Source organism: Mesoplodon densirostris, chromosome 14 (genome assembly GCF_025265405.1).
Source record: "Mesoplodon densirostris isolate mMesDen1 chromosome 14, mMesDen1 primary haplotype, whole genome shotgun sequence".
Lineage (NCBI taxonomy): Eukaryota > Metazoa > Chordata > Mammalia > Artiodactyla > Ziphiidae > Mesoplodon > Mesoplodon densirostris.
The window spans coordinates 78,211,423-78,236,951 of NC_082674.1; the positions used below are offsets into that span (position 1 = coordinate 78,211,423).

General features: G+C 49.4%; 1 protein-coding gene and 1 pseudogene across 1 annotated transcript; both read left to right on the forward strand.

Moving 5' to 3' along the window:
- The first annotated feature begins 14,630 nt into the window (after positions 1–14,630).
- CHCHD5 (coiled-coil-helix-coiled-coil-helix domain containing 5) lies at positions 14,631–19,210 on the forward strand. The gene is made up of 4 exons (XM_060117853.1): positions 14,631–14,991; positions 16,123–16,263; positions 16,358–16,523; positions 18,813–19,210. Coding segments are annotated over exons 1-4 (333 nt in total). The 5' UTR covers positions 14,631–14,989; the 3' UTR covers positions 18,837–19,210.
- A 3,315-nt stretch (positions 19,211–22,525) lies between these two features.
- LOC132501760 (axin interactor, dorsalization-associated protein-like) lies at positions 22,526–24,095 on the forward strand (annotated as a pseudogene).
- The last annotated feature ends 1,434 nt before the right edge of the window (positions 24,096–25,529 follow it).

The window sequence follows — 25,529 nt, forward strand, 5'->3', positions numbered from 1 at the left end:
ATAAGACATTTCCATATACATAATTGAGTCATACTTTTATATCTCCCTGAATGAAGAGTTTATGAATCTAAATGAACATAACTACTGAAAGGAAGGATTTATACACAAAGGAGAATGAAGCAAAATATATCTATACATGGAATGTTGGTAGAAAACAGAAACAAAAGAAGGTGTCTACAGAAAGGAAACACCTATATACAATGCATATTGTGGGTCCCTGGAATAAAATGTGGTTAGAATGGAAAGGACTATACCTACTCAAAAGTAGTGTACACAACACTGAATGGTAGGTTACTTATCTCTGAGTTGAATGTTGGTGTAACAACGAGTGTATCTAATGAGAACGAGTGATGTGTTTTTATCTATAAATGAAGTGTTTGTGAACACAAATGATGGATCTGGAGTATGAGAATATAAGCACTTGTACCTATTAAAAGGAAGGATTTAGAAATGAGCCTGAAAGAAAGGTTTTCCCCTGTGAATGGATTGCTGGCAGAACAAACGGGTGTCTGCTGAAACAAACTGCCATATGCAGCACTGATGATGATTTGTATCTGAGTGGAGTGTTGGTGAGCCCAAATTAATGTATTTACTCAAGTAAGAATGGTATATACAAGATCTGTGTGTGTGTGAAATTCATATGTGTAAATATATATAGGTATATAATCTCAATAAATGAATAGAACAAGCAAAAAATCTACTTAAAGGAAAAATATACTCAAAAGATTGAATTAATATTTTATGCAACTCCATGAAAAGCGGAGAAAAATATCTTCAATGGGAAGATAGAGCTAAATGTAAAACTGAACAAGTTACTCATAACCATGAATGAAGTGTTGCATAATTGAAAAATTTATTATGAGTACCTTTTTTTTTTTTTTTTTTTTTTTTTTTGTGGTACACGGGCCTCTCCCGTTGCGGAGCACAGGCTCCGGACGCGTGGGCTCAGTGGCCATGGCTCACAGGCCCAGCCGCTCTGCAGCATGTGGGATCTTCCCGGACCGGGGAACGAACCCGTGTCCCCTGCATCGGCAGGCGGACTCTCAACCACTGCGCCACCAGGGAAGCCCTATTATGAGTACCCTAGATGAAAGAAGTAAATACACAATTGAATGACAGATTTTGGTTTCTGGCAGTACCCATCCCTGGGTCCTGCTAGAAGTCAGACCTCCAGGCCCAGCCCACTTGGAGACAAAGACAAATCTATGGGGTAGATTCACAGCACTCAATCCCTCTGGCAGTCAAGATACGAGCTTTCTTTCATCTACGTTCCTAATGAGAAACCACTTGCGACTCCTTCCCATCTGTCTTGTAAAAGAGGCCACATCTCAGGACTGCCGTGATGTGTCTACTAGCCGAGGAGGGCCAAGAACTGCCGGCAACCACCAGAAGCTGGAAACGAGCCTGGAACAGATTCTCCCAGTCTCCCGAAGGAATCTACCTGCCAGCACCCTGATTCTGGACTTCTGGCCTGAGCTGTGAGAGAACACATTTCTGCCTACCTAGTTTGTGGCAGACTGTTCAACAACCTCAGGAAACGTACACAGCCGAAGCTCAGTGCCTGGTGGAGCACACCGTTGAATAGCATGGGCTCTAAAAGTGAAATTTAGGTACCTCCATGGGGATCAGTGAGGGGGAGGTGAAGGGGCCCAGACTGGCTGTCAGAGAACCAAACCACCTAATGAACCCTTCCCATGCTTCCTTTTTCCTTCCCACGAGGTGCCAAGTTCTGTTTGAAACATCAAATGCACTTTAAAGGCAAAGCAGAGGGAATTCCCTGGCAGTCCAGTGGTTAGGACTCTGCACTTTCACCAGCAAGGGCCCAGGTTCAGTCCCTGGTTAGGGAACTAAGATCTTGCAAGCCTTGCAGCACAGCCAAAAAAAAGAAAAGAAAAAGAAAAAAAAAAAAAAAAAAGGGCAATGCCCTGCATCTGTGACCGGTTTCTGTGCGCCTCCTTTGGCCTCCTTTTGGCCCACAGCTCTGGAGGACCTGGAGGAAGGCGTTGGGTGCTGGGACCCATTCATCAGCTGCAGCTGGTAAAACCACACCTCTCCTGAGCCTCGCACCCCGTGAACCTGCGGCGGGTAAGGAAGGCTCGGGCAGTGCTGAGGAGGGGGCCGGGCCCACGGGAGCCCCAGCAGCTCCCGGCCCAGTGCACGAGGGAAGGAGCTACCGTGGGTGGGCGGCCGAGGTCTTGTCTAAGACTGGCCCCCAGGAGGGAGCTGCTCCCCTGCTCCCAGGGGGCAGAAGTCTGAGTCCGGCCTCACGAGGGCGCCGCGTCCTCCTCTCACCTGCAGCGTGCCTGCCGTCACTCAGGAAGGCCACAGTCACAGCTTCCACCTCTTCCCCAAAACCTCCCCTGCCCAGCACCTTAATACAGACCTGAGAGCACGGCAGGAACCCGCAGGTATACCCTCCTTCAGGCCTCCCGGCCCTGCCTAGACTGGCAGACGGCTGGAATCCAGCAGCTGGAGTGGAGGATGGACTTTCTTTTGTCTGTGTCGGCTCTTCGTTGTGGCGTGCGGGATCTTTTTGTTGCGGCGCTCGGGCTTCTCTCTAGTTGTGGCGTGCGGGTTTTTCTCTCTCTTGTTGTGGCGCATGGGCTCCAGGGTGCGTAGGCTCTATGGTTTGCGGCACGCGGGCTCTAGTTGACGTGTGTGGGCTCTGTAGTTGCAGCGCGCGGGCTCTCTAGTTGTGGCACGCAGGCTCAGGAGTTGTGGCGCACAGGCTTCGTTGCCCCGCAGCATGTGGGATCTTGGTTCCCTGACCAGGAATCGAACCCACGTCCCCTGCATTGGAAGGTGGATTCTTTACGAATGGACCACCAGGGAAGTCCCCACTGAGGGTGGAATTGATCACAGTTCCGATTTTTAAACTAAAGGGCCTACGATGGAGAAAAGGGGGCAAGAGACCCCCTCAGAGCACGTGGTTTCCTCTAACAAGTTCCTGTGCCACTCCTTCCACAGGAGGGGAGGCCCTGAAGTTCCACGTCACTGAGAAAAGGTGGAAGGTGGCTGGCAGGGTGTATCCGCTCACCGCTGTCCTCACACCGGGAGACTTTACGTGCGCGGGGCTCCTCAGGATTTGCCTCCCCTCCAACATGCCCTACAACCTAAGATCAGGAGTGCAGAGCTTCCAGAAAAGACAGAAGGAAGCCCAAGAGTTGAGGGTGGTGGGTGAAGCCACCCAAGAGGAGAGGAGCCCGTGGGACCAAGAGACCAGACCCTCTCCTGGTCTACAGAGCCTTCTCGTAACACCCCGTCAGGAAACCACCTGTACGCCCAGGCACCATCACAGGCTGCCTCACAGCCCCTTCAAGGGATCGAGGGTCAGCACTCACTTTGCTGCCAGGTCGGAGATCATCTGGTCAAAGTCATGTCTGTGCTGCCATCCGTGACGGCCCTCAGTCTGGCCAGGGATCGAAGCCCTGAACTAAAACTCTCTCCGGGTCAGTCTACAAGTGCATCCTCCCACCACACAACCCTGCCCCTCACCAACTCCGACACGCGCTCCCTGGAAGGCATTATGTCTTCCTGTGTCTAGCTTATTTCACGGAGCAAACACTGCGTGATCTACTTGATATGTGGAATCTAAACAAGTAAAACCCCCCTGGGGGCGCAGTGGTTAGGAATCCGCCTGCCAATGCAGGGGACGTGGGTACAAGCGCTGGTCCTGGAGGATCCCACATGCCGCAGAGCAACTAAGCCCGCGCGCCACAATTGCGGAAGCCCGTGTGCCCCGAGCCTGTGCTCCGCAACAAGAGAGGCCGCTGCAGTCAGAGGCCCGCGCACCGCAATGAAGAGTGGCCCCCACTCGCTGCAACTAAAGAAAGCTGGCGCGCAGCAACGAAGACCCAACGCAGCCAAAAATAAATGGATCAATAAATTAATAAAAACAAACTCTGTGGAGCTAAAACATAATTTAAATAAATAAATTAAAAAGTCAAACTCACAGGAGCAGCGTAGCCAGGCCCAGGGAGTGGGGGAGGTGGGGGGACGTGGGTCAAAGGGCACAAACCCAGGTATAGGATGAATGAGTCCCAGAAACCTAACATACAGCACGGTGAGCACAGTTAGCAATAATGTATGACGTCCCTGACATCTGCCAAGAGAGTGGATCTCAAATGTTCTCATCACACACACACAATGGTAACTACGTGAGGCTGCTAGGGACAGAGAAGGATAATTAAATGGTTGGTTTAGAAACCCCACTAGGGGATTAAAGGTAGAAAGGGAATTTTAAGAGAGTCTGGGAGACTCCTGTAAGCTAACGACACTCAAGAAAAGGATCCAGTGATCTAGCAACAATCTACTCGACCTTGAAGGAACACCAGGCGCATTCAAGTGCCAGGCACACTCAAGCCACAACTCCTGACAGCTAAAACACAAGACAATAGGGAACTCCCTGGTGGTCCAGTGGTTAGGGCTCTGCACTTTCACTGCTGAGGGCCCGGGTTCAATCCCTGGTCGGGGAGCTAAGATTCCAGAAGCCATGTGGCGTGGCCAAAAAAACAACAAAAAACCCACAAGACTATAGATACGGGGTCTATATCTTGTTACATGAAGTCGGGGAGTTAATGGTCCTCGAAAAGTATCACTTCTGCATGTAGCCAAGACAGGACTTTGTACAGGTGAAAGGGTGAAGAAACTAGGTGAAAGGGGACATTATACGGAAACCTGAGATGAATTACCATATTTTAGTATATGTCACCACCCTAATATACATAGGATTCAAATAGCACCATGACGGTCTCAGACCATATAGGGTTAAAGGAGGAACTAATGATGTAAGCCTTGATGTCTACCCAGGAATGAGGAAAAAGGTGGTCTCCCCTCCCCACTTTTTCTTTGATTATAAAAATGGAGCCCTCTTTGCTCCTGGGGCTGCGCTCCCTTGCCTGCCCGCTTGTCTCTCTCACAACTGTCCTATGCTAATAAACTCCTTGAATGCCACTTTACCTCACGCTGAATTCTTTCTGCATCAAAACAAAAGAACCTGAGCTTCAGTAAGTCCTGACACCAGGTGAGCAGTTTTAATGAAAAGACAGGGGCTCGAGTCCCCTCCTAAGTAAGGGGTCATGGGTTCAAGTCCCAATCTGAGTTCTGGCTGGGTTCAAGTTCCATCCGAGAATGAGTGTGGTTTCAAGGTGATGGACACGTTAATCAGCTTAGTTGTGGTAAGCATTTCACAATCTAAACTATATTGAAACATCACATTGCACACCATACAAATATAATTTTCATGTGTCATACATACCTCATTAAAGCTGGGGGGAGAGGGGAACAAAAAAAACAAAACCCTGATGTGCCCTGACCCCTTCCCTCTTTCCCTGGCCAGTCCCCTTCCAGACAACCTGCTCCCCTATCCCGTTCCTTTCACCACACCTTTCTCCCTTCCTGCTGAAATGTGCAAATCTCACATGAAATCAAACAGTGGATTCTTCCTCTCCCTCTCAATCTCCCCCAATTCTCAGTGCTATTCTCAGCTAAGCGTCAGAAAGAAAGCAATCATGAACCATGCTCAGAGGGGCCTGCATTTTTGAATAGGTACTTTTTAACCTAGATGAATCTTTTTTAAAAATAAATTTATCTATTTATTTATTTTTGGCTGCATTGGGTCCTCGTTGCTGTGCGTGGGCTTTCTCTAATGGCGGCAAGCAGGGGTTACTCTTTGTTGCGGTGGCTTCTCTCGTTGTGGAGCACAGGCTCTAGGCGCGCAGGCTTCAGTAGTTGCATCACACGGGCTCGGGAGTTGTGGTGCACCAGCTTAGCTGCTCCGCGGCACGTGGGATCCTCCCGGACCAGGGCTCGAACCCGTGTCCCCTGCCTTGGCAGGCGGATTCTTAACCGCTGTGCCACCAGGGAAGCCCAACCTAAATGAATCTTTAATTCAAGGGGGAGTTGTTTTTGTGTATCTGTTTTTGAGTGTTTCTGCTTCTAGGACACTCCTCAGAGGGCAGCAATACTAGGACCTCCATTCTAGATGAACTGGCCTAAAGGAAGGGCTTCCTTTCTGCCTCTCTGGCTTCTCACTGAAACCTCAAACACTATTATGGGTAGACTTACCTTGGGAAGCTCACTAAAAGCAGAATCCAGGGCCCCATCCACCATCTCACTCAGTGTATGAGCCAGTCCTTATAATGGCCTGGAAGGCCTCACCCATGCGGCCTCCTGCTGCTGCCCTATCTCCCTCTTCATTCGCCACGTGGCTCCCTCTGCTCCAGCTACACTGGCCCGGCCTCGTGGTCCTTGAACGCATCCTGCACGTTCCCACCTCAGGTAAGGGCCTTTGCACTGGCTGTTCTCTCTGCCTGGACACTTGTCCCTGCGGCTCCTCCCACCCCCTCTTAGGCCTCTGCTCAATGGTACTCTCTCACGGAGGTCTTCTAAAGTTCTGCACCCAATTCCAAAGGGTGGAGTGTTCCCCACCACCAAGCAATTCTCCAGATACCAGCTGGCTGTCCTATAATTCAACTGAATTCCGATCCTATTGTTACCAAGCTCGGTTCATTTTCCCAACACGCAGCAAGCCAAGCACTGAGATGCCGAGGTTTGCAGCAAAGAGTTTACTCACAAGGCAGCCAAGCAAGGAGATGGCGGAACAAGTCTCAGAGCTGCCTCCCCAAAGGGATATTTATGGGATAAAGAAGCAGGGTGGGACTCCCCTGGTGGCACAGTGGTTAAAGAATCCACCTGCCAACGCAGGGGACATGGGTTCAATCCCTGGTCCGGGAAGATCCCACATGCCATGGAGCAACTAAGCCCACGTGCCACAACTACTGAACTTGTGCTCTAGGGCCTGCGAGTCACAACTACTGAGCCCATGTGCTGCAACTACTGAGGCCCGTGCACCTAGAGCCCGTGCTGTGCAACAAAGAGAAGCCACTGCAATGAGAAGCCCGCGCACCGCAACAATGAGTAGCCCCTGCTCGCCACAACTAGAGAAAGTCCGCGCGCAGCAACAAAGACACAACATAGCCCAAAATAAATAAAATAAAATAAATAAATTTTTTTAAAAAGGGGTTTCCCTGGTGGTGCAGTGGTTGAGAGTCCTCCTGCTAATGTGGGGGACACGGGTTCGAGCCCTGGACCGGGAAGATCCCACATGCCACGGAGCAACTAAGTCCGTGCACCACAACTACTGGGCCTGTGTGACTGGAGCCCATGGTCTAGAACAAGAGAAGCCACTGCAATGAGAAGCCTGTACACCGCAACAAAGAGTAGACCCTGCTCGCCGCAACTAGAGAAAGCCCGCACGCAGCAACAAAGAGTAGCCCCTGCTCACCGCAACTAGAGAAAGCCCGCGCGCAGCAACAAAGACCCAACACAGCCAAAACTAACTAACTAAATTAATTAAAAAAAAAAGAAAAGCAGCAGAGTGGCCTCAGTTAGGCATGGGGAAAGGGTTGCTGCAGGTAGGGAAAAGGGAGGTGTTCTGCTCAGGCATATCTGAATTACATGCTTCTTCATGAGATCCATGTTCAAAAGTTAGTTCAGATCATTAGCATGATCTGAGGGTGGAGTTTCCAGCCCTCTGATATCAAAAAGTCGTTCATCTGACACTTGTGCAGGCCCAGTTTTAGGGTCAGTGGTCTCGACCAGTCTTAATGAAATTGAGCGGAGCCCTGCAGGGCCGTCCCAGTTGCAGGTCCCTCCATGTTCCCCCACCTCCGTCTTAGTTTCTCAAGTTTCAGAAAAGAGACCCAAGCAATTAATCATTTCAGAAGGGGCAAAAGCAGGGGAATTCCCTGGTGGTCCAGCGGTTGGGACTCCTGCCATGGCCTGGGTTTGATCCCTGGTGAGTGAACTAAGATCCCACAGGCCGCACAGCACAGCAAGCAAACAAACAAAAAAGGAGGGGCAAAAGCAGGAACTAAAAGTTCCATCAGAAGGAAGTCACACACCCTGCAGCCCTCAACCCAAATTTTGAATATAAAAACTTCTCCCCCCAGACCATTGGGGAGTTCGGGGTTTTTGAGCACAAGGCACCGTTCTCCTTGCTTGGTCCTGCAATAAACCTTTCTTTGCTCCAAACTTCAATGTTTCGGTTCATTTAGCCTCACTGTGCGTTGGGCACGCCAACTTTTTAAAATTTATTTATTTTATTTATTTATTTTTGGCTATGTTGGTCTCTCACTGCAGGCAGGCTTTCTCTAGTTGCTGTGAGCGGGGACTACTCTTCACTGTGGTGCGCGGGCTTCTCATTGCGGTGGCTTCTCTTGTTGGGGAGCACAGGCTCTAGGCACACAGGCTTCAGTAGTTGTGGCTCGCAGGCTCTAGAGTGCAGGCTCAGCAGTTGTGGCACAAGGGCTTAGTTGCTCCGTGGCATGTGGGATCTTCCCGGACCAGGGCTCGAACTCGTGTCCCCTGCATTGGCAGGCGGATTCTTAACCATTGTGCCACCAGGGAAGCCCCAAGCAAACTTTTTCAACACGCTGTTCCCTTACCTGCTGTTCTGTAAGACAAGCTCAAGAATTTCTGTTAGTCACCAGTTTCTGTTAACCCATTAGGGCAGAGTTTCTCCATCTACCGAGAGATAGCATCAGATTCCACAGGTTAAGGGCTCAGTCCTACAAGACTGTCTTCCGTTGCCCCCCGTACCCACACACACTTCAGAGGGCAATCCTGAGTCCAGGTCGTCACCTGTGCTTCTGACCAACTGGCGACAGACTGGAGGTTTCAACAGTCCCCTCCTTTTGATCAATGAAGTTGCTAGAGTGGCTCGCAGAACTCAGAAAAAAACATTTTAACTTGCTATATGACCAAGGATATAACTGAGGATATAACTCAGAACAGCCAGATGGAAGAGGCGCATAGGTCAAGGTATGGGGAAAGGGCTTGAATGAAGCTTCCAAGTTCTGCAACAGGCCACTCTCCCGCATCTGCACATGTTCATCAACCTGGAAGTTCTCCAAACCCCTTCCTTTTGGGTTTTTATGGAGGCTTCATTACATAGGCATGAGTAATTAAATCATTGGCCATATATAACTGATTAAACCTCTGGCCCCTTCCCTCTCCCCAGAAGTCAGGAGGGTGAGACTGAAAGCTCCAACCATCTAATCACAGGGTTGTTTCTCCTAGCAACCAGCCCCCATCCTTAGGTGTGGCCCCAAAGTCACCTCATTAGCAGAACAAAAGACTCCTTTGTTGCTCTCATTTCGTAGGAAATGCCAAGGGTTTCAGGAGCTCTGTGCTGAACAGTGGATGAAGACCAAATATTATGTTTATTATAATCATATCATCACACCTTCCCTGGACATTCTACCGAGAAAGTTGTCACTCTCTCAACACTTCCCAGTCCCTTCCCAGTTTGATCATCCTCTTTACCATTCATCACTCATTCAGTATATGCTTTTCTTATTTACTGTGATGACTGTCTGTTTCTCCCATTAGAATGTTAAGTTCCACTCTGGTACTGTTGAAATAAAACTTTACAGGCTCAAGATAGAGCCAATTCAGCCCTGGGTGCCAGGCCTGCAAACCGAAACTTAAGTAACTTTCAAATCCCTGTAATGCTCCACTTGACCAGCACAGTATGTCCAGTTAGCCAATCCCCAAATGCCAAGCCAACTCTGGGCTTATTTCCTTCTTCCTTCTCACCTCAAACAAGGTTGAATATGTGGCCTGAGCCTATCAGATATTTTCTGTTTCTCTCTTCCTTGTTCTTTATTCTTTATCCTATAAAAGCCTCCTGCCCTCCACCCCATGTTGTGGTTCTCTGGAGACGGTCTGCTTCATGACGTGTTAAAATTTGTATCACCTGAACTGTCTTCTTTAACTTTTTATCAGTATAATTTTTGGTCTCTTTTATCCACTGCTGTCTCCCCAGCTGGCAGAACAGTTCCTGGCACATACACGGCACTTAATAAGTATCATATTAGTGTGTGAAATAAAGTTCATATTTATGACAAGAAAAAAAATTTTTTTTTTTGGCTGTGTGGATCTTCATTGCTGTGCACAGGCTTTCTCTAGTTGCGGTGAGCGGGGGCTACTCTTCATTGTGGTGTGCAGGCTTCTCATTGCGGTGGCTTCTCTTGTCACAGAGCACAGGCTCTAGGCATGCGGGCTTCAGTAGTTGCAGCACGTGGGCTCAGTAGCTGCGGCATGCGGGCCCTAGAGCATGCGGGCTTCAGTAGTTGTGGCCTGTGGGCTCAGTAGTTGTGGCGCATGGGCATACTTGCTCTGCGACATGTGGGATCTTCCTGGACCAGGGATAGAACCTGGGTCCCCTGCATTGGCAGGTGGATTCTAACCACTGCGCCACCAGGGAAGCCCAAGAAAAATGTGAATATAAAAATTCTTCTCTGCCCTTTGGCCTCCCCTCTCCCCACCGCACTGTGCATTGTGCATCTGCATTATGCATTGACCAAACCTCCCCCCTCAGCAGAAATACCTACTCAACCGTAAACAGCAACATTCTCCTAGCATAAATAAGACAACTCCTTAAAAAAGTACATTCCTTCTTGATCTTATAAAGGGTCACACGACCCACTGTGATGGTGCTCAAATCTGGAATTATGTAAACTGTCAATAATACATCATTTAACGTACAGCCCTCTGTCTCAGAAAACTTATATAAACTGTGTCTTGACTTCTAAAGGGTGGAACAGTTCTCAGAACTTTCTGAGATGCTCCTCCCAGGTTATTATCTTCAAATTTGCCTCAAATAAAATTTTCCAGGGACTTCCCTGGTGGCACAGTGGGTAAGACTCCACGCTCCCAATGCAGGGGGCCTGGGTTCAATACCTGGTCAGGGAACTAGATCCCTCCTGCATGCCTCAACTAAGAGTTCACATGCCACAACTAAGGAGCCCGCCTGCCGCAACTAAGACCTGGCACAACCTAAATAAATAAATAAATATTTTTTAAGAATAAAATAAAAATTTCCAATTCTCTCTTAGATCAACTGATCAGTTTTTCGTCAACAGTGAATAACTGGATCTCATGTTACGGTCAACAAAAAATTAATCAGTGATCAATCTAAGACATGGAAAATTTTACTCAAGCCAAGCTGAGGGTTATAACCCAGGAGACAGTCTTTCAGGAAGTTCTGAGGACTGTTCTGCTTGTCAGAGGTCAAGGCACAGTTATATAAATTTATTTTTATTTTATTATTTTTTAAATTTTTAATTATTTTACAACTTCATTGGAGTATAACTGCTTTGTTATATAAATTTTTGAGACAAAGGCTTATACATCAAAGTAACATATTGACAGTTTACACAGTCCAACAAGGAGAGTAGTGGGTCATCGTGATTGCTTACAGGATTGCGAAAGGAATGTTATCTCCTAGGAGTTACTTTGCTGGTGCCAGGAGGAAATCGCTTTTTGTTTTCTCTTTGTCAAGTAGGCATTTCGGTATCTTCTTTTTTTTTTTTTTTTTTTTTTTCCTGTATCTTCTTAGGGGATCTAGTTGAGGTACAATGCAGATGCCCAATGCACAATGAAAGGGAGAGGGTAGTGGCTCAAATGGGCAGAGAGAGAATTTTGCTTTCCTTTTTTTATTTTGAGAATTTTATGTTTAAATATTTTCTTGTCCTGCCTTAAAAACAATTTTATTTCATCATTATCCTCATGCAATCCTATGAGCACGCTGTTTCATTCATTCCACTATTACTTGGCCAGGCCCCATGCTGTGGGGTAGCCAGCAGTGACCATGATACAGATACAAAGCCCCTTCTCTCATGGGCTTCACAGGGCTTTGAAGTAGGCAGAAAATAAGCCAACAAATATATACAACAATCATTGTAAAAAGTAATAAACAGAACCAAAATTAAAACAAGAGTCGGGAGGTCAGAAGGGGGCGCACTCACACCCTCACACATAACTGAACCCAACAGGAGGAGGCTCCTCTTCTTCCCTAGCAAGAGCTCAGCCAAGGAGACTGTCAGGACTTAGCCAATAAAATGCCGCTAAACTTCAAACTCCCAATCCCTCCAATGGGCTCTCTTTACTACAGTCCTCCCCATTTCCTTTGCCCCTCTTTAAAAGAGCTCTCCTCTCCTTGCTATGCTGGGACTTGCATCTGGCTTGCTATGGTTGCAGACCTGTTAACTGTATTTCTTTACTGATCTCGAATAAACCCACTTTTGCTGGAGAAGAAACTGGCAGCCTATTTGTTTTAGGTCAACATAAACTCTGATAAGGCTAGAAAGAAAATAAAAGTGCTCCATACCAGGTGCTTTGCATATGTCATCTCAGTTTCTACTCACCAGGAAATCCTGAAACATCTGTTACAAGGAAACTGAAACAGAGAGAAGTACTCTGTCCGAGATCTCAGGTTCAAGCCCACATCTGCTTCGCTCCAAACCCTAGGGTCACTTGGGTCCCCCTTACCTTTGATTCCTAGAGAGGAAGTTACACTCTTGAGCCACAGGCCAAAAGGCAACTAGAAGTTTGGAGGCATGAGTGTCAAACGTTTGAAACCCTTCCCTGGAGGAAGCATATTACCTGGACTTTGGGATAAGACTCAGGGGGAGGGCATGGGACAGGTTAAGGTTTCACTCTCCCAGGAAGGGAAAACTTGAGAATTTAGTCTACATATGAAGCCAAAGAGAAGAGATGCTGACGCTGTTCCCTTCCTCTCTTCCAGGCTCCATGCTAAAACGCTCAAATATACTATATCTTATGTGAAGAATTTCACTGTTATCATCCCCATTTTACAGACGAGCACACTTGCAACCAAGCAGGACCCTTTGGGGCCCTCCCAGAACACACCTCCTCCCCATGTCCTCTGCCTACCTTCTGTCTGTAGAAAAACTTTAGCCTCCTGGGCCTTCCCCAAGTTCCAAAAAGTAAATTTAATCAGAGAAGTGGGGGCTTCCCTGGTGGCACAGTGGTTGAGAGTCCGCCTGCCGATGCAGGGGACATGGGTTCGTGCCCCGGTCCGGGAAGATCCCACATGCCGCGGAGCAGCTGGGCCCGTGAGCCATGGCCGCTGAGCCTGCGCGTCTGGAGCCTGTGCTCCGCAATGGGAGAGGCCACAACAGTGAGAGGCCACGTACCGCAAAAAAAAAAACAACTTGAAATCAGAGAAGTGAGAAAATGCAGAAAGGAAAACAGTCAAACAAGACAAAATAATAATAGTTTAGCCATTAAACAAAGTCAAGGCCCTTTAGTTCCTCCTCAGGGACTACAGATAATATTCTGAGCCGTGCCCTTTGAGCTGTTTTGCACATACTGAAACCCTCACCAGATGGAGGCACGTAGACCCCAGACTGGTTGGAACCAGAAAGCTGATGATAATGACTCCCACCAACCAATGAGAAGAATGTCTGGAGCTGATCACACACCCCACAACCCTGCTCCCTCACACTGTCTTTAAAAACGTTTCCCTGGGAACTCCCTGGCAGTCCAGTTGTTAGGACTTGGCGCTTTCACTGCCCTGGGCCTGGGTTCAATCCCTGGTCAGGGAACTAAGATCCCTCAAGCTGTGTGTCGTGGCCAAAACAAACAAATAAAAAAAAGTAAAAGAATGACAGAGCCGTTGCAGGTATGACAACAACTGGCTAGAACCGATTAGGCCCAAGATGGAGGAAGATTCAACTTCCAGGAGACTCTGAACCTCATTATATACTAGCATATGCAAATGACATGCCCACAGGTGTCAGGACAGTTCTGAGGCTGACCACAGGCGGTCAATAAGTGGGCAGGGACCCAACTCCTGGAAATCCCCGCCCCTTCCCCTAAGTAGTTAGAATACTCCTCCCACTTGCCTAAGAAATTACCCAGCCCATAAAAACTAACCACCCCATATTTCCGGGCCACTCACCCCTTTTGAGATGGATTGCATTCTGCTTACAGAGTGTATCTCTCTAAATAAATCCACTTCTTTCCTATCACTGTGTCTCACTGAATTCTTTCGGCAACCAGACAGAAAAAACCTGAGCTTCTTTAAGTCCTGATAACCAGGTGTGCGATCTCAATGAAAAGACAGTGGGTTCGAGTCCCAGCCCATGGGTTCCAGTCCCATCTGACCTGTGCTGTTTCAGTTCGGTAACGTACTGAGACTCCAAGCAATTGTCACTTGCTCACAAATGGCTCTTGTTCCTCTAAGCCACTATGATTAACTACATTTTATGTTCATTTTGGCTCACCCTGGCTCTGGAAAAAGCTCTGCACACAAGACAGCAGGACTGACGCTCAGTTCTCTGACCAAGGGATACTCACACGAAGCCTCATACCTGAAGACAGCCGAGGAGGCGGAAACGTTGTCATATGATGAATTACAGAGAAGTAACTTCCCCACTGTGGCAGGGAGCCAAGACTAAAACTCACGGCCGCCTTGGCTTCATAATTTATGCCAAGGTGTAGGGGACACGGTCTGGGTAACCCAGGCTGAGTAGACGAGAGGTCCAGGCCTCCTTCTGTTCCCGGGGTGACCCCCTTCCCGCCCGCTCCGCCTCGCGTACAACCAGCGTCCCCAGAGGCTAGTGAGCGCACGCGCAGAGCAGAAGATGCAGCGGGGCATCAAGTATCAGGTTCCGTGTCCGGGCGCCCAGCAGCCCGCAGCAACAGCACCCAACCAAGCCGCGAACAGCAGCATGTTGAGGGGTCGCAGCAGCGGCAGCCGCTGGCCACCAGCTCCAGTAAGGCGGCTAAAAGCGCGTGCGGCTGCGGCCAAGTACAGGAGCGGCGCACACCGGCGCCGCACTCGCCTTAGAGCGGAGGTACCGCGATTCTTCCCAGTACTTCCGGTGAATTCCCGGTGCCGCCAGGGCCAGCCGGAAATGGAAGGGCACAAAGTACCGAGCCGGCTGGGGCCGGAAAGTGGCTACGCAAGGCGCCACCATTAGAGGTCGGGGCCGGAAGGAGAAGTAGGGCGCCGCCATGACGGGTTGGGCCTAAAGGGGACGGGGCTGCCTGTCTGCTCTGCGACCGGGAAAATACGAGGCAAGGACGGCTGGGCTGGGCGCCGCCATGACAACCTGATACCGGAAAAGGCGGGGCTATCCTCCCTCATTGATCCTCCTCCGGCCTCGGCCTCAAGATGTGAGTAGCGGGAGCCCCTACCCCGTACCTGCCCCCGTATTCTTTCTCTTCCCCAGTGATCTGGACTTAGGCCAGGACTCCGGGAAGAAGGATTGGCCTCTCTGTTCCCTGGAGATCCGAGCCTCAGGATTCAGCGCTGTCCTTCACGAGCCTCAGTTCTGCGCGTGTTCAGGCCCCGCCCTCTGCGCGTTTAGGCTCCGCCCCTCTTTCGGGTGATAACGGAGGACTTTCAGGTCCAGTCTCGCAACACCCCAAGCCTTGCCCCCCAAAACCCCGGGTCTCGTCCCTCACCCTGCAACCCTACGACTCCAGACTTCTCCCAGGACCTCTAGGACTCCTAGAGCCGTCCTTTTAGAGCTCCAGGTTCCTCCCCCTGGATCATCTGACTTTACCTTTTGGAACTTCCGGGTCTGTCGAGTATCTCAGATCTCACCTATAGGGCCCACAGACTTGTTCTTAGACACCACTGATCTCACGCTGAAGTTCCAGACCTTGTTCCCAAGAACTTGAAGAACTTATTTGTAGGACCCTCCAGATTTACCCCAGAGCCCCAGCCTCACCCAGGGCTTCCAGATGATGCCCCTAGGACCCTGAGACCCACCTCAGGACCCCCAAACCTGCCCCAGGGCCTCAAGTCTCACTTTCAGTACCCCTGTCTTCAGGTCTCTTCTCTAAGACCCTTTGGTCAAGAGACCCTTCCCCAGGACCCAAGACCTCACCCCTTGGACCTCTAACCTTCACTTTTAGGGCCTTCGAACTCATTTAGGGCTCCCAGGTTCTCTCGGAAGACTCTAGGTGTTACTTCTAAGGCCCTCAGCCTTCTCTGCATGATTCCCAAGCCTAAACTGGGGGATGCCCAGACTCCCAGACCCTTCTTCCAGGACCTCCACAGCCTGCCTTGGAATAATCAGACCTTTTTTTCAGGACCTCCACTATCTCCCCAGAAGCTTCCAGCCTGCTCCACAGCCCCCAAGGCTCATGCCTTACCTCAAAACCTCCCTGGCCCTATCCCAGGACCCTTCAGACTCTGAGATTTGCCCAAGACCCCATGGGGTGCCACCCCAGACTCAGATCAGAACTCCCTTTCTTGCCTGCTGCCTGGAATTATCCTCAGACTGTCACGTCCCACAGGCAGGCGGCCCTGGAGATCACTGCTCGCTACTGTGGCCGCGAGCTGGAGCAGTATGGCCAGTGTGTGGCAGCCAAGCCTGAGTCATGGCAACGAGACTGTCACCACCTTAAGATGAGCATTGCTCAGTGCACGTCCGCCCAGTGAGTGTGGGCAAGTAAGGGGCAGGTGGGGGGGGGGGCGGGGGGGGCAGTGGGGTGGAAGTCTCCCCGGGCCTGAAATGCCGTTCCTCTGCAGCCCAGTCATCCGGCAGATCCGCCAGGCCTGTGCGGAGCCTTTTGAGGCCTTTGAGGAATGTCTTAGACAGAATGAGGCAGCCGTGGGCAACTGTGCAGAACATGTGCGCCGCTTCCTGCAGTGTGCTGAGCAGGTGCAGCCGACACACACCCCCTCTACCGCAGAGGTAAGACAGCGGCTCAGCACTTCATCCCACCCCTTCATCTTCCTAGCTGCTCAGAGTAGAGACCTTGGAGTCAGCCTCCACCCCACGCAGACCTTTACCATGCATCCCACTTCCAGAACATCAGAACGTGTTCCCCTCTTACCCACTCCATAGTCCCTGCTTTAGTCCAGCCGTCTCCTCCCCGCCTCCACAGCCAAGGTACCTGCCCCAGCCTTCTCCCTGGTCTCCCTGAATCCCCTCTTGCCTTGCCTCCATGCGGTGGCCAGAGAGAACATTTAGGAACTGAAAACGAGTCACATTACACCTTTGCTTAAAGCTCTTCGGTGACTTCTCATCCACACTGAGAACAAAGTCCCAGGCTCCTGCTGGTTCTCTGTGGTCTTCCCCAGGCTGACCTGATCCACCTCCTCCCTTACCCTCTCTCCCTTTCTCGCCCTCACTGCCTCTCAGCTGTCCGGGCAATGGGGGTAAGGATGGGGCAAAAAAGTCTTAACTGTTTTTAATGTATACAGTACCTAAACAGATATACACTATATATCTATGGTATTAAAGTGTCATGGATGGGTGCAATTTTTAAAAAATGTCTAAAAAGACTCCTTGTGGGGGGCAATAATTTTTTTTAAAAAAAGGTTGAGAATGGCTGGTTTAGATGTTTACTGTCTCTCCCACTGGCCTGCAAGCTCCAAAGGCAAAAGTCACATCTTTCACCAGCTCCCTCTCAACCCCCTCTCATTTGCCCCTCTCTCGGTTCCTGGGGCCCCATCTTCTCTGTTTGCATCCAGAAGAGAAGCCTTCTCTTGGACCTCCATGCTGTCTGTCTTAACTCCTTCAGTCCGTTCTCTGTGAAGGTCCCAGAGTGATCCCAAAGGAACTCTGTCTGTGTACTGCTTCATGGCTCACATTGACCAGGCCAAGTCTACACCCCGGCACAGCCTCTCGGGCCCTGCAGGACATGGCCTCTGGCCCTGCCTCTACCCAACATCCACCTCAAGCTCTGTGTTTCGTGCCCCAGTGAACATGCAGCTACTCGAATGCCGGTCTCTCCTGCTGCCAGGCTTTTATCTCACTTTCCCTCTGCCTGGATTGCCCTTCCCATGCCATCTGGCTAATTCTTATCCCAGCTTCGACGTCACCTCCCTCAGAAAATCCCGTCATGGCCCATCTCCATCGTCCCAAGATCCCTGAGCTCCCTCCACTATGGCTTATATTTTACTGCCTGGTAACTGCTTCCCTCCCATCGCCTGTTTCGGAGGAGTTCTTGGCTAAAGACTGGAGAAATGCCCCTCTACCAGGCCCTGTAGACATTGGTTTGTTTGTTTTTTAATAAGGTACAGATAAGTGAAAGGTTCAGGTTCCAAGAGCAGACACCAGTGAGATGGACTTTTAATTCTTTTCAGAAAATACTCAGTAAAGACTGCATACTGTTCATGCTAGTTTATTAATTATATTTTGGTGATACTTCTTTCAAGTTTTTTGAGCATCTGAACAAAGACCCCACCTTCCTATCTTAGGGCCAGTTGCTCCCTCCCTCCCGGAATGAGCAGCCAAGGCTCTCCCTGGTTTTCCTGGGGTCACCCCTGCCCTGCCCCCCTGCTACTCTCTGTCTCCCCGCTGGTAGCCAAAGGAGCTTTTAAAAACGGAAATGGGGTCACATCTGTCCCCTTTAAAGCCTGTGGTTTTCCAGCTCACTCAGAGTCATTAACCCCGCACCCAGGTCCTCCTGACTGCCTTCCCCTTCCCGGTAATGGCACCCCAGCTGCAGCTTTCCCTCTCCGATTGGGGGCAGTGAAATTCAGGCCTCCTCTCTTCTCTGGTCTCCAAAATAGCAAACACACAGGCTCATCCCGTAAAACACTGTATAAAGACATCTCATGTTAGCGCAGCTGACAGCGTAAAGCGCCGCTTGTACCTCCCGGTCCACACACCTCTGCTCTTTACCCTGATGCAGTTTTCTTCGTAGGATTTACCCGCTGACACGTTTTTGTGCATTTGTTTTCTGTCCCTCCCTGGGGTCAGAGATGTGTGTCTGTTGCATCCACTGCTGGGTCCCTAGTGCCTGTCACAGTGCTGGGCACACAGCAGGTGCTGTGTAAACCCAGCAGAAAGCTGCCTTCCCTGCTCCCAGTGATGGCTCGCTGCACCCGAGGTCATCACCTGACACCCTCTCCCTCCAGGCTGTGAGCTCTGCAAGGGCAGCCTCTGCTGTGTCTGCCTAATCTCGCCAGCAGTGGTCCCAGGGCCAGGTACACAAGAGGTGCTAGTAGGTGTTGATGTGGCTTTTTTCTGCAGGCACAGCCACTTCCTGCCTCCTGAGGACCCTTCAGACCGTAGGAGAACTGGACATGAGTGACTGGACTTGATGCCTGCACCCCTGAAGAATGGCCAGGTGGAGTCCTGAGGGCTGTGGACATGGGCCTGGCTTCCCTGGACATCAAGACTCACAATAAATAAAGACTATACCAGACTTTGGTTCCTGCCTTCACCACCTGCGGGGCCCTGTTCCCCAGCTTCACCTAGTGTGCCAAGGTGGGGCCGGGGGCACGGGGCAAGCTGCTCTGTCTGCTCACCAGGGTTAAGGCGACCCCTCTTCCCCCCTCAGCTCTGCCAACATCCATTTCCTGTCTCCTGCTGCATGGATACGGAGAAGGGCTCCTTCTCACCTTAATTGTAGCATTTACAAGTCTTCATTGAGTGTTTCCTTGAGGCTTGGGGGGCAATAAATAACACACCTCCTTCCCTCCTTAGTTCAGAACCAGTTGAGCAATAGACATGGGCATGAGGCAATGCAGGTGAAAACACTGGCTTTTGTATTGAAAACAGCTGCATTGACGGATGTGGCTTAGAGTTTGCTGCACTGGTCTTCTCTTCTGTCTTGGTTTGCATCCTTCCAGAGTCCAACCCGGAGAATTTTAGTGCAGGTAGTATCTGGGGGCATGATTCCAGGAATACTTGTAGGGAAGTGGAGAGGTGTGACAGAGAGGAAGGCAGCCAATAAAAGGTGCATTATCAAGCTGGTCACTGCTGTGGGCAACTGAGGTTCGGTCCCACCTGGGACTTCTGGGAGACGGCACAGAACATACCTCAGTTCCCCCATCCCAGGGGCAAGGAAGTTGGGGTGTACGTACACCAACTCCCTATCTGACATTGAGGGATGTTTTCATGGGCGTTGACTGCCCTATGCGTGGTCGAGTGCCCTCCTGCCACCAAGAGAGGGCCCTGAGCAGAGAGCAGTGGGAAGTCAAGTGAGCAGCCCTCAGCACACAGGAGGGTGCTGAGTGGATCGGGTAGGTACCAGCAGTGGCTGCCGCAGCTTCTTAATGTTTCTCTGCAGGATTACAGGCTCCGTGGGCACAGCTGGTTGATCCGTCTTCCTGCAGGGGCAGGTCCTAAGGGGCAGAGGGTAGACAGGCAAGCGTGCAGAGAGCGCCCAGAGCCTGCACCCAGCTTCACCATTCAGATAAGCTGCTCTTCCCTGGAGCGTAATCCTGACTTACAGAAGCTGGAAGTGACTGGTCAGCGCTGACCGGACTGGCCCTTTGAAATCTAAGGCTTGTGCTCTGGCTTGGAAAAATGAGCTGGGAGTCTCCCCTGGGGATTTGACAACTAAAACAAAGGAAGTTGTTGGTTGGCTTAGCAGCCAGGGTGGGAGTCCTATGCAGTCAGGGTTGCAGGGGCCCTTGGATGCCATGTGGCCCAAACAAGAAAACCCAGGTTGTGGAGAGAGGATTGTGATGAGTTCCTGTGGTCCCTGAAAGGGCTGCTTGGGTCCTGGTGACTTTCTGTTCCCAGCTCCAGTTTCCTTGGGCTGTGGATTGAGCCCTCAGATTTCTATGTATGTTTTCAGCCAACCTGTCTTTACTTGAGTAAGCTAGCGTGGGGTTCCCTCCATGTGACTGTAAGAAGTGATAAGAGCAGACAAAATGGAGGTGGAGACGACGTTGTAGAACATCTCTAACAGGCCTCTCTTCCACTAGGATAGACCAGCTTCCTTACACGATGGGTCCCAGGGGTCCACGAGAGCAAAAATGGAAACAAAGTCACTGCATTTACCACATTCTACTAGTTGAAGTAAGTCATGAGGCCAACCCAGATTAAAGGCCCTGGAAGGGGAAGGGACTCCACCTCTTGATGGCATTTGCCTGCAAAGAATTTTTGCCCATATTTACCCATAAAAACTTCATAGTTTCTATTCTTGCATCTGTTTGGGTAAAATGTATTTTTCTAAGAATTTTTCACATGATCTGAATTTTTAAATTGTCATCAATTTGTTCTTAATGTCCTCATATTATCTTAAGGTCTGTCAAACCTGTAACAAAGGCCCCTTTTTCATTTCTCTCTTTTCTTCTTTTGGCTGAGCCATGTGGCTTGTGGGATCTTAGTTCCCACCTGGGCCCTCGGCAGTGAGGGTGTGGAGTCCTAACCACTGGACCACCAGGGAACTCCCCCCCTTTTCATTTCTGACATTGGTTATTTGTGTCCTCTTCCTTTTTTTCTTGATGAGTCTTGACAGGAGTTTATCAATATTAATCTTTTCACAGAATCTGCTTTTGGCTTTGTTGGTGCTCTCTATTTCATATATTTATTTTTAAATCTCTTCTTTATTATTACCTTCTTTCCTTGGATTTAATTTTCTGTTTTCTACCTTTTTGAATGTTTAGCTCACTGATTTTCAGCCTTTTCCCTTTTCTAATATATGCACTTTTTCCCCAAAGCATGGCTATTTTGCTTTTTTCATTGATCTCAGATTATTTAGACGTTTAAAATTGAATTTTTAAATTTCTAAACATATGGGGATTTTTCTAGTTATCTTGCCTAATTGCAATTGGGTTGAGAACATATTTCATATGATTTCAGTCTTTTGAAATCTGTTTAGACTTTCTGGCTTGGCATGTGGTCAGTTTTTGTTAATGTGCCATATGTGCTTGAATCCCTGGCTTATGATGCATTCTCTTAGCTTGGATTCCCCCAGAAACAGACTTTGAGACAAGGGTTTGGGAGATGATCCCAGAAAGCACTGGTAGAGCTGTGGGAAGTGAGGCAGGGAAGGGAAGGCAGCCCATCAGAGGTGCATTTTCAAGCAAGGTATCCCTGTGGGCAACAGCTTCATTTTCTGGGCAACTCTGGGAAGCAGTGGAAGTAGGCTTCCCACTCTCATGGTGAGGGCCTTTGTACACCCTACATTTGGTGGAGGGCTACGTAAGGGGATGGGTTTTTTGTTTCTCGTGGGGTCTTTTGTTTTTTTTAGTTTGGCCTGCGGGATTTTGGTTCCCTGACCAGGGGTCGAACCCGTGCCCCCTGCAGTGGAAGCGCAGAGTGTTAACCGCTGGACCACCAGGGGAGTCCCAAGGGGATGGATTTTTAATTCCCTGCCACTTCCCGCTTGCCACACACACCAGGCAGAGTGGGCTCTGGTGGAGAGGAATCTCTCCAGCAAAGACCAGCTGCCTTGCCTGCTTCACCCACTGGGTTCACTTCCGTGGCCGCCACCTGTGGCCACAGCTGCCGCTGCTCCAGCAGCAGCCAGCGTCATCCTGACCACCTTTGCTGCCTGTCACTACTGATGCCATCACCACACCCCATCATAGCCACCATTGGTGGAGGTATTGAAATGACAAGAATGCCTTCAAAATGCTTGACTCCCTTCGCAAAGAATGGCTACATTCAACCCAGGAGGCCAGTGAGAAGTGGTGGGCGTGAAGGCGGGGGAAGCGTGTGGGGAGGGACGGACGGCGGTGTTGGGGAGACGCGTGTGCGTGCGGAAGGGGCTGCGTGAGCGGATAACGCTCAGGGTTCTGAGGACGCAGAATTCCAGTCAAGGCTTCAGAGCCGCAAAGTTCGGCTTGGGCGGCAGATGGGCTTGGGCGGCTCCTTGGCGGGTGGTGGCGGTGGCCTGGCGGTTCCTCCTGGCCCTGTTAATGTCGGGGCCAGGCCCGGGCAGGATGGCGCCCTAGAGCCCAGCCTCGCTGGGGTAGGGGCGGGAGGGGACGCGGTGGGGACCGGCCATGTTGGAGGTGACCCGAAGTCTGCTGCAGCGCTGGGGTGCCAGCTTTGGGAGAGGCCCCGACTTCGACTCTTGGGGCCAGCTGGTGGAGGCGATAGAGGAGTATCAGATATTAGCAAGACACCTACAAAAAGAGGCCCAAGCTCAGCACAGCAATTCTGAATTCAGCGAAGAACAAAAGAAGACCACAGGCAAAATGGCAACATGCTTGGAATTACGAAGTGCAGCTTTACAGTCCACACGGTCCCAAGAAGAATTTAAACTGGAGGATCTGAAGAAGCTAGAACCACTCCTAAAGAATATTCTTACATGTAATAAAGAATTCCCATTTGACGTTCAGCCTGTCCCCTTAAGAATTTTAGCACCTGGTGAAGAAGAGAATTTGGGATTTGAAGAAGATGAAGACGAGGGTGGTGCTAGAGCAGGGTCTCCTGAGGCCTTTCCTGCTAAGAGTTCCCTGTACTTTATTACCAAGGTTGCCATCAGAACCAGGAGTGACGTTACTCATTATCAGAATCGAGAAAATTGGCCTGAAAGATGCTGGGCAATGCATTGATCCCTATATCACAGTTAGTGTAAAAGATCTGAGTGACAAAGATTTAACTCCTGTGCAAGAGACTCCAGTGGCTTCAAGAGAAGAAGATATGTATGTTCATTTTAATGTGGACATTGAGCTCCAGAAGCATGTTGAAAAATTAACCAAAGGTGCAGCTATTTTCTTTGAATTCAAACACTACAAGCCTAAAAAAAAGGTTTACCAGCACCAAGTGTTTTCCTTTCATGGAGATGGATGAAATTAAACCTGGGCCAATTGTAATAGAACTATACGAGAAACCCACTGACTTTAAAAGAAAGAAATTGCAATTGCTGACCAAGAAACCACTTTATCGTCATCTGCATCAGACTTCGCCCAAGGAATGATCGTGTGAATCTTACCACTCAGTAGAAACCATCCTAGCTGTGTGTAGCACATTCGCCCTTCAACAGGCAGGAAGCAAGCCGTACCCAGGCCAGCAGGCCAGAGTGAGTCCATTACAAAGCTGTAGCACAGAATTCAAAGTCCAACACGTCACTGATGTAAAAGACTCCTTTGGATACAGGCTTATTGTAGATCTGGAAACGTTTTCACTTTTCTATTAATTGTGCAATGAATAGCCTCTTTTCTAAGGTGCCACTACTCCTACCCTGCTTCCTGGAACGACACTGTTGTGGGTGGAATGTGCTCACCGTCACACTTAATACAGCAATAAGAGTGTGCTAGAGTTTACACACCTGTCCACTTCTGCTCCAATATGCTCTTCGGTTTTTTGAGTTAATGTCAAACTTTGGGTTGATGTGGGTAGGATTGTATGAAACTGCCTTTGAGAGGAATTGGACCAATTATGCTGCCCAAGGTCAGTCTGGAAATGTATAGGCTGCCCCTCGGAAATGGCCTTGATTCACCCTGATCTCATGGTTCTCCTGCTTAGAAATAGTGTGTCTTGGCCGAATCAGTATCCCACGTGGGCGTGTTCGCAGGTTGTAGCTGTGATTTTTCCAGATGACCAGATCGTTTTTCTGAAGGTGAGCATATTTTTAGTCAGGTTGATTAGCTTCTTCCTACATCACATCGTTACTCTTTCTGATAGTGATTCTGGGGTTAATGATGGAACCATCTCAGCATAATTACGAATTCTTGGTGGGTTTATAATGTCTTCTAAATCATGCAATCTAAAAATAATTTGAGTCAGATGCTAACAAGATACCGCAGGAATAACTGCTGTTTTTCTGACAACTGATTGTGAAACCTTAAAACTGCCTACCTCTTCTTATAGTGGTGAGTATGCAAATCTGGAGATAGTCTATTTTTTTTTTATATAGGTAGATAGGATTGCCATTTATTTCCTATGTAGATATACTGCCATTCACATCTGGAAATATGCAGGTCATGAGCTTTTTATAATTTGACTATTTACATTCTTTCGACTTGATAATGGGGCATAAATAAAACTTTCATAGTACACATGAGGTGGATATTTGATACACAGAACATTAAGATTTGGGGTGGGCATTCTGTGGGTTAGATGTGGAGCCCACATATTTAATATTCACTATTTTAAATGACCAATGCTAGCATGAGGGGAACGCAGTGCCAGTACTTGGCCTTCTTTTTTTTTTTTTTTTTTTTTTTTGTGGTACGCAGGCCTCTCACTGTTGTGGCCTCTCCCGTTGCGGAGCACAGGCTTTGGACGAGCAGGCTCAGCGGCCATGGCCCACGGGCCCAGCCGCTCCGCGGCATGTGGGATCTTCCCGGACCGGGGCACGAACCCACGTACCCTGCATCGGCAGGCAGACTCAACCACTGCGCCACCAGGGAAGCCCTCTCTTGTTCTTTTTATGGCTACATAATATTTCCTTTTATGGATATAAAAAATGAGTTATATTTAAAATTAAGTGTTTCCAGCCCATATATACATAGAACTATATGCAAAGGATCCTCAAACTCTTCACAGCTCTTGCTAAGGCCGCAGTGACCTCCACATGCAGTGAGCACTTTTCAGTCCTCCTCTTGGCCGTTCTTGACGGGTTGCCTTCTGACAAGACTCTCTGCTTGATCAAACTTGAGTCAGTTTCCCCCAGGCCCTCTTTTTGATTAGGTCTCAACCTTGGCCGCCATCCTGTGTCTGGTCTGCCCAACCCAGTCTCAGCAAAGGATCCTGCTATATTGGTTTAGGAAGAATTCCCTCATCTTTGACATCTGATCAAGTTCCTCATGCCCCACCTTTGACGTCTAAGTCCTTCACCTGCCTTAGCAACAATTCTGTTAGGTCAGTTTTGCAAGAATTCCTTGAAGTCTCCCCTTAGTCATTTTCCATCCACTGAGCCCTTAGTGCTGCCCTTGGCTCTAAATCCCCCTTGTCTTTGTATTCAGCGTTGACTCGGATCTCTCTGCCCTATTGCAGTACTCCTATTGCAACAGTCCTGAGGAAAGCCTTTTTTTACCATTTTAACAAGTGTCAGTATTA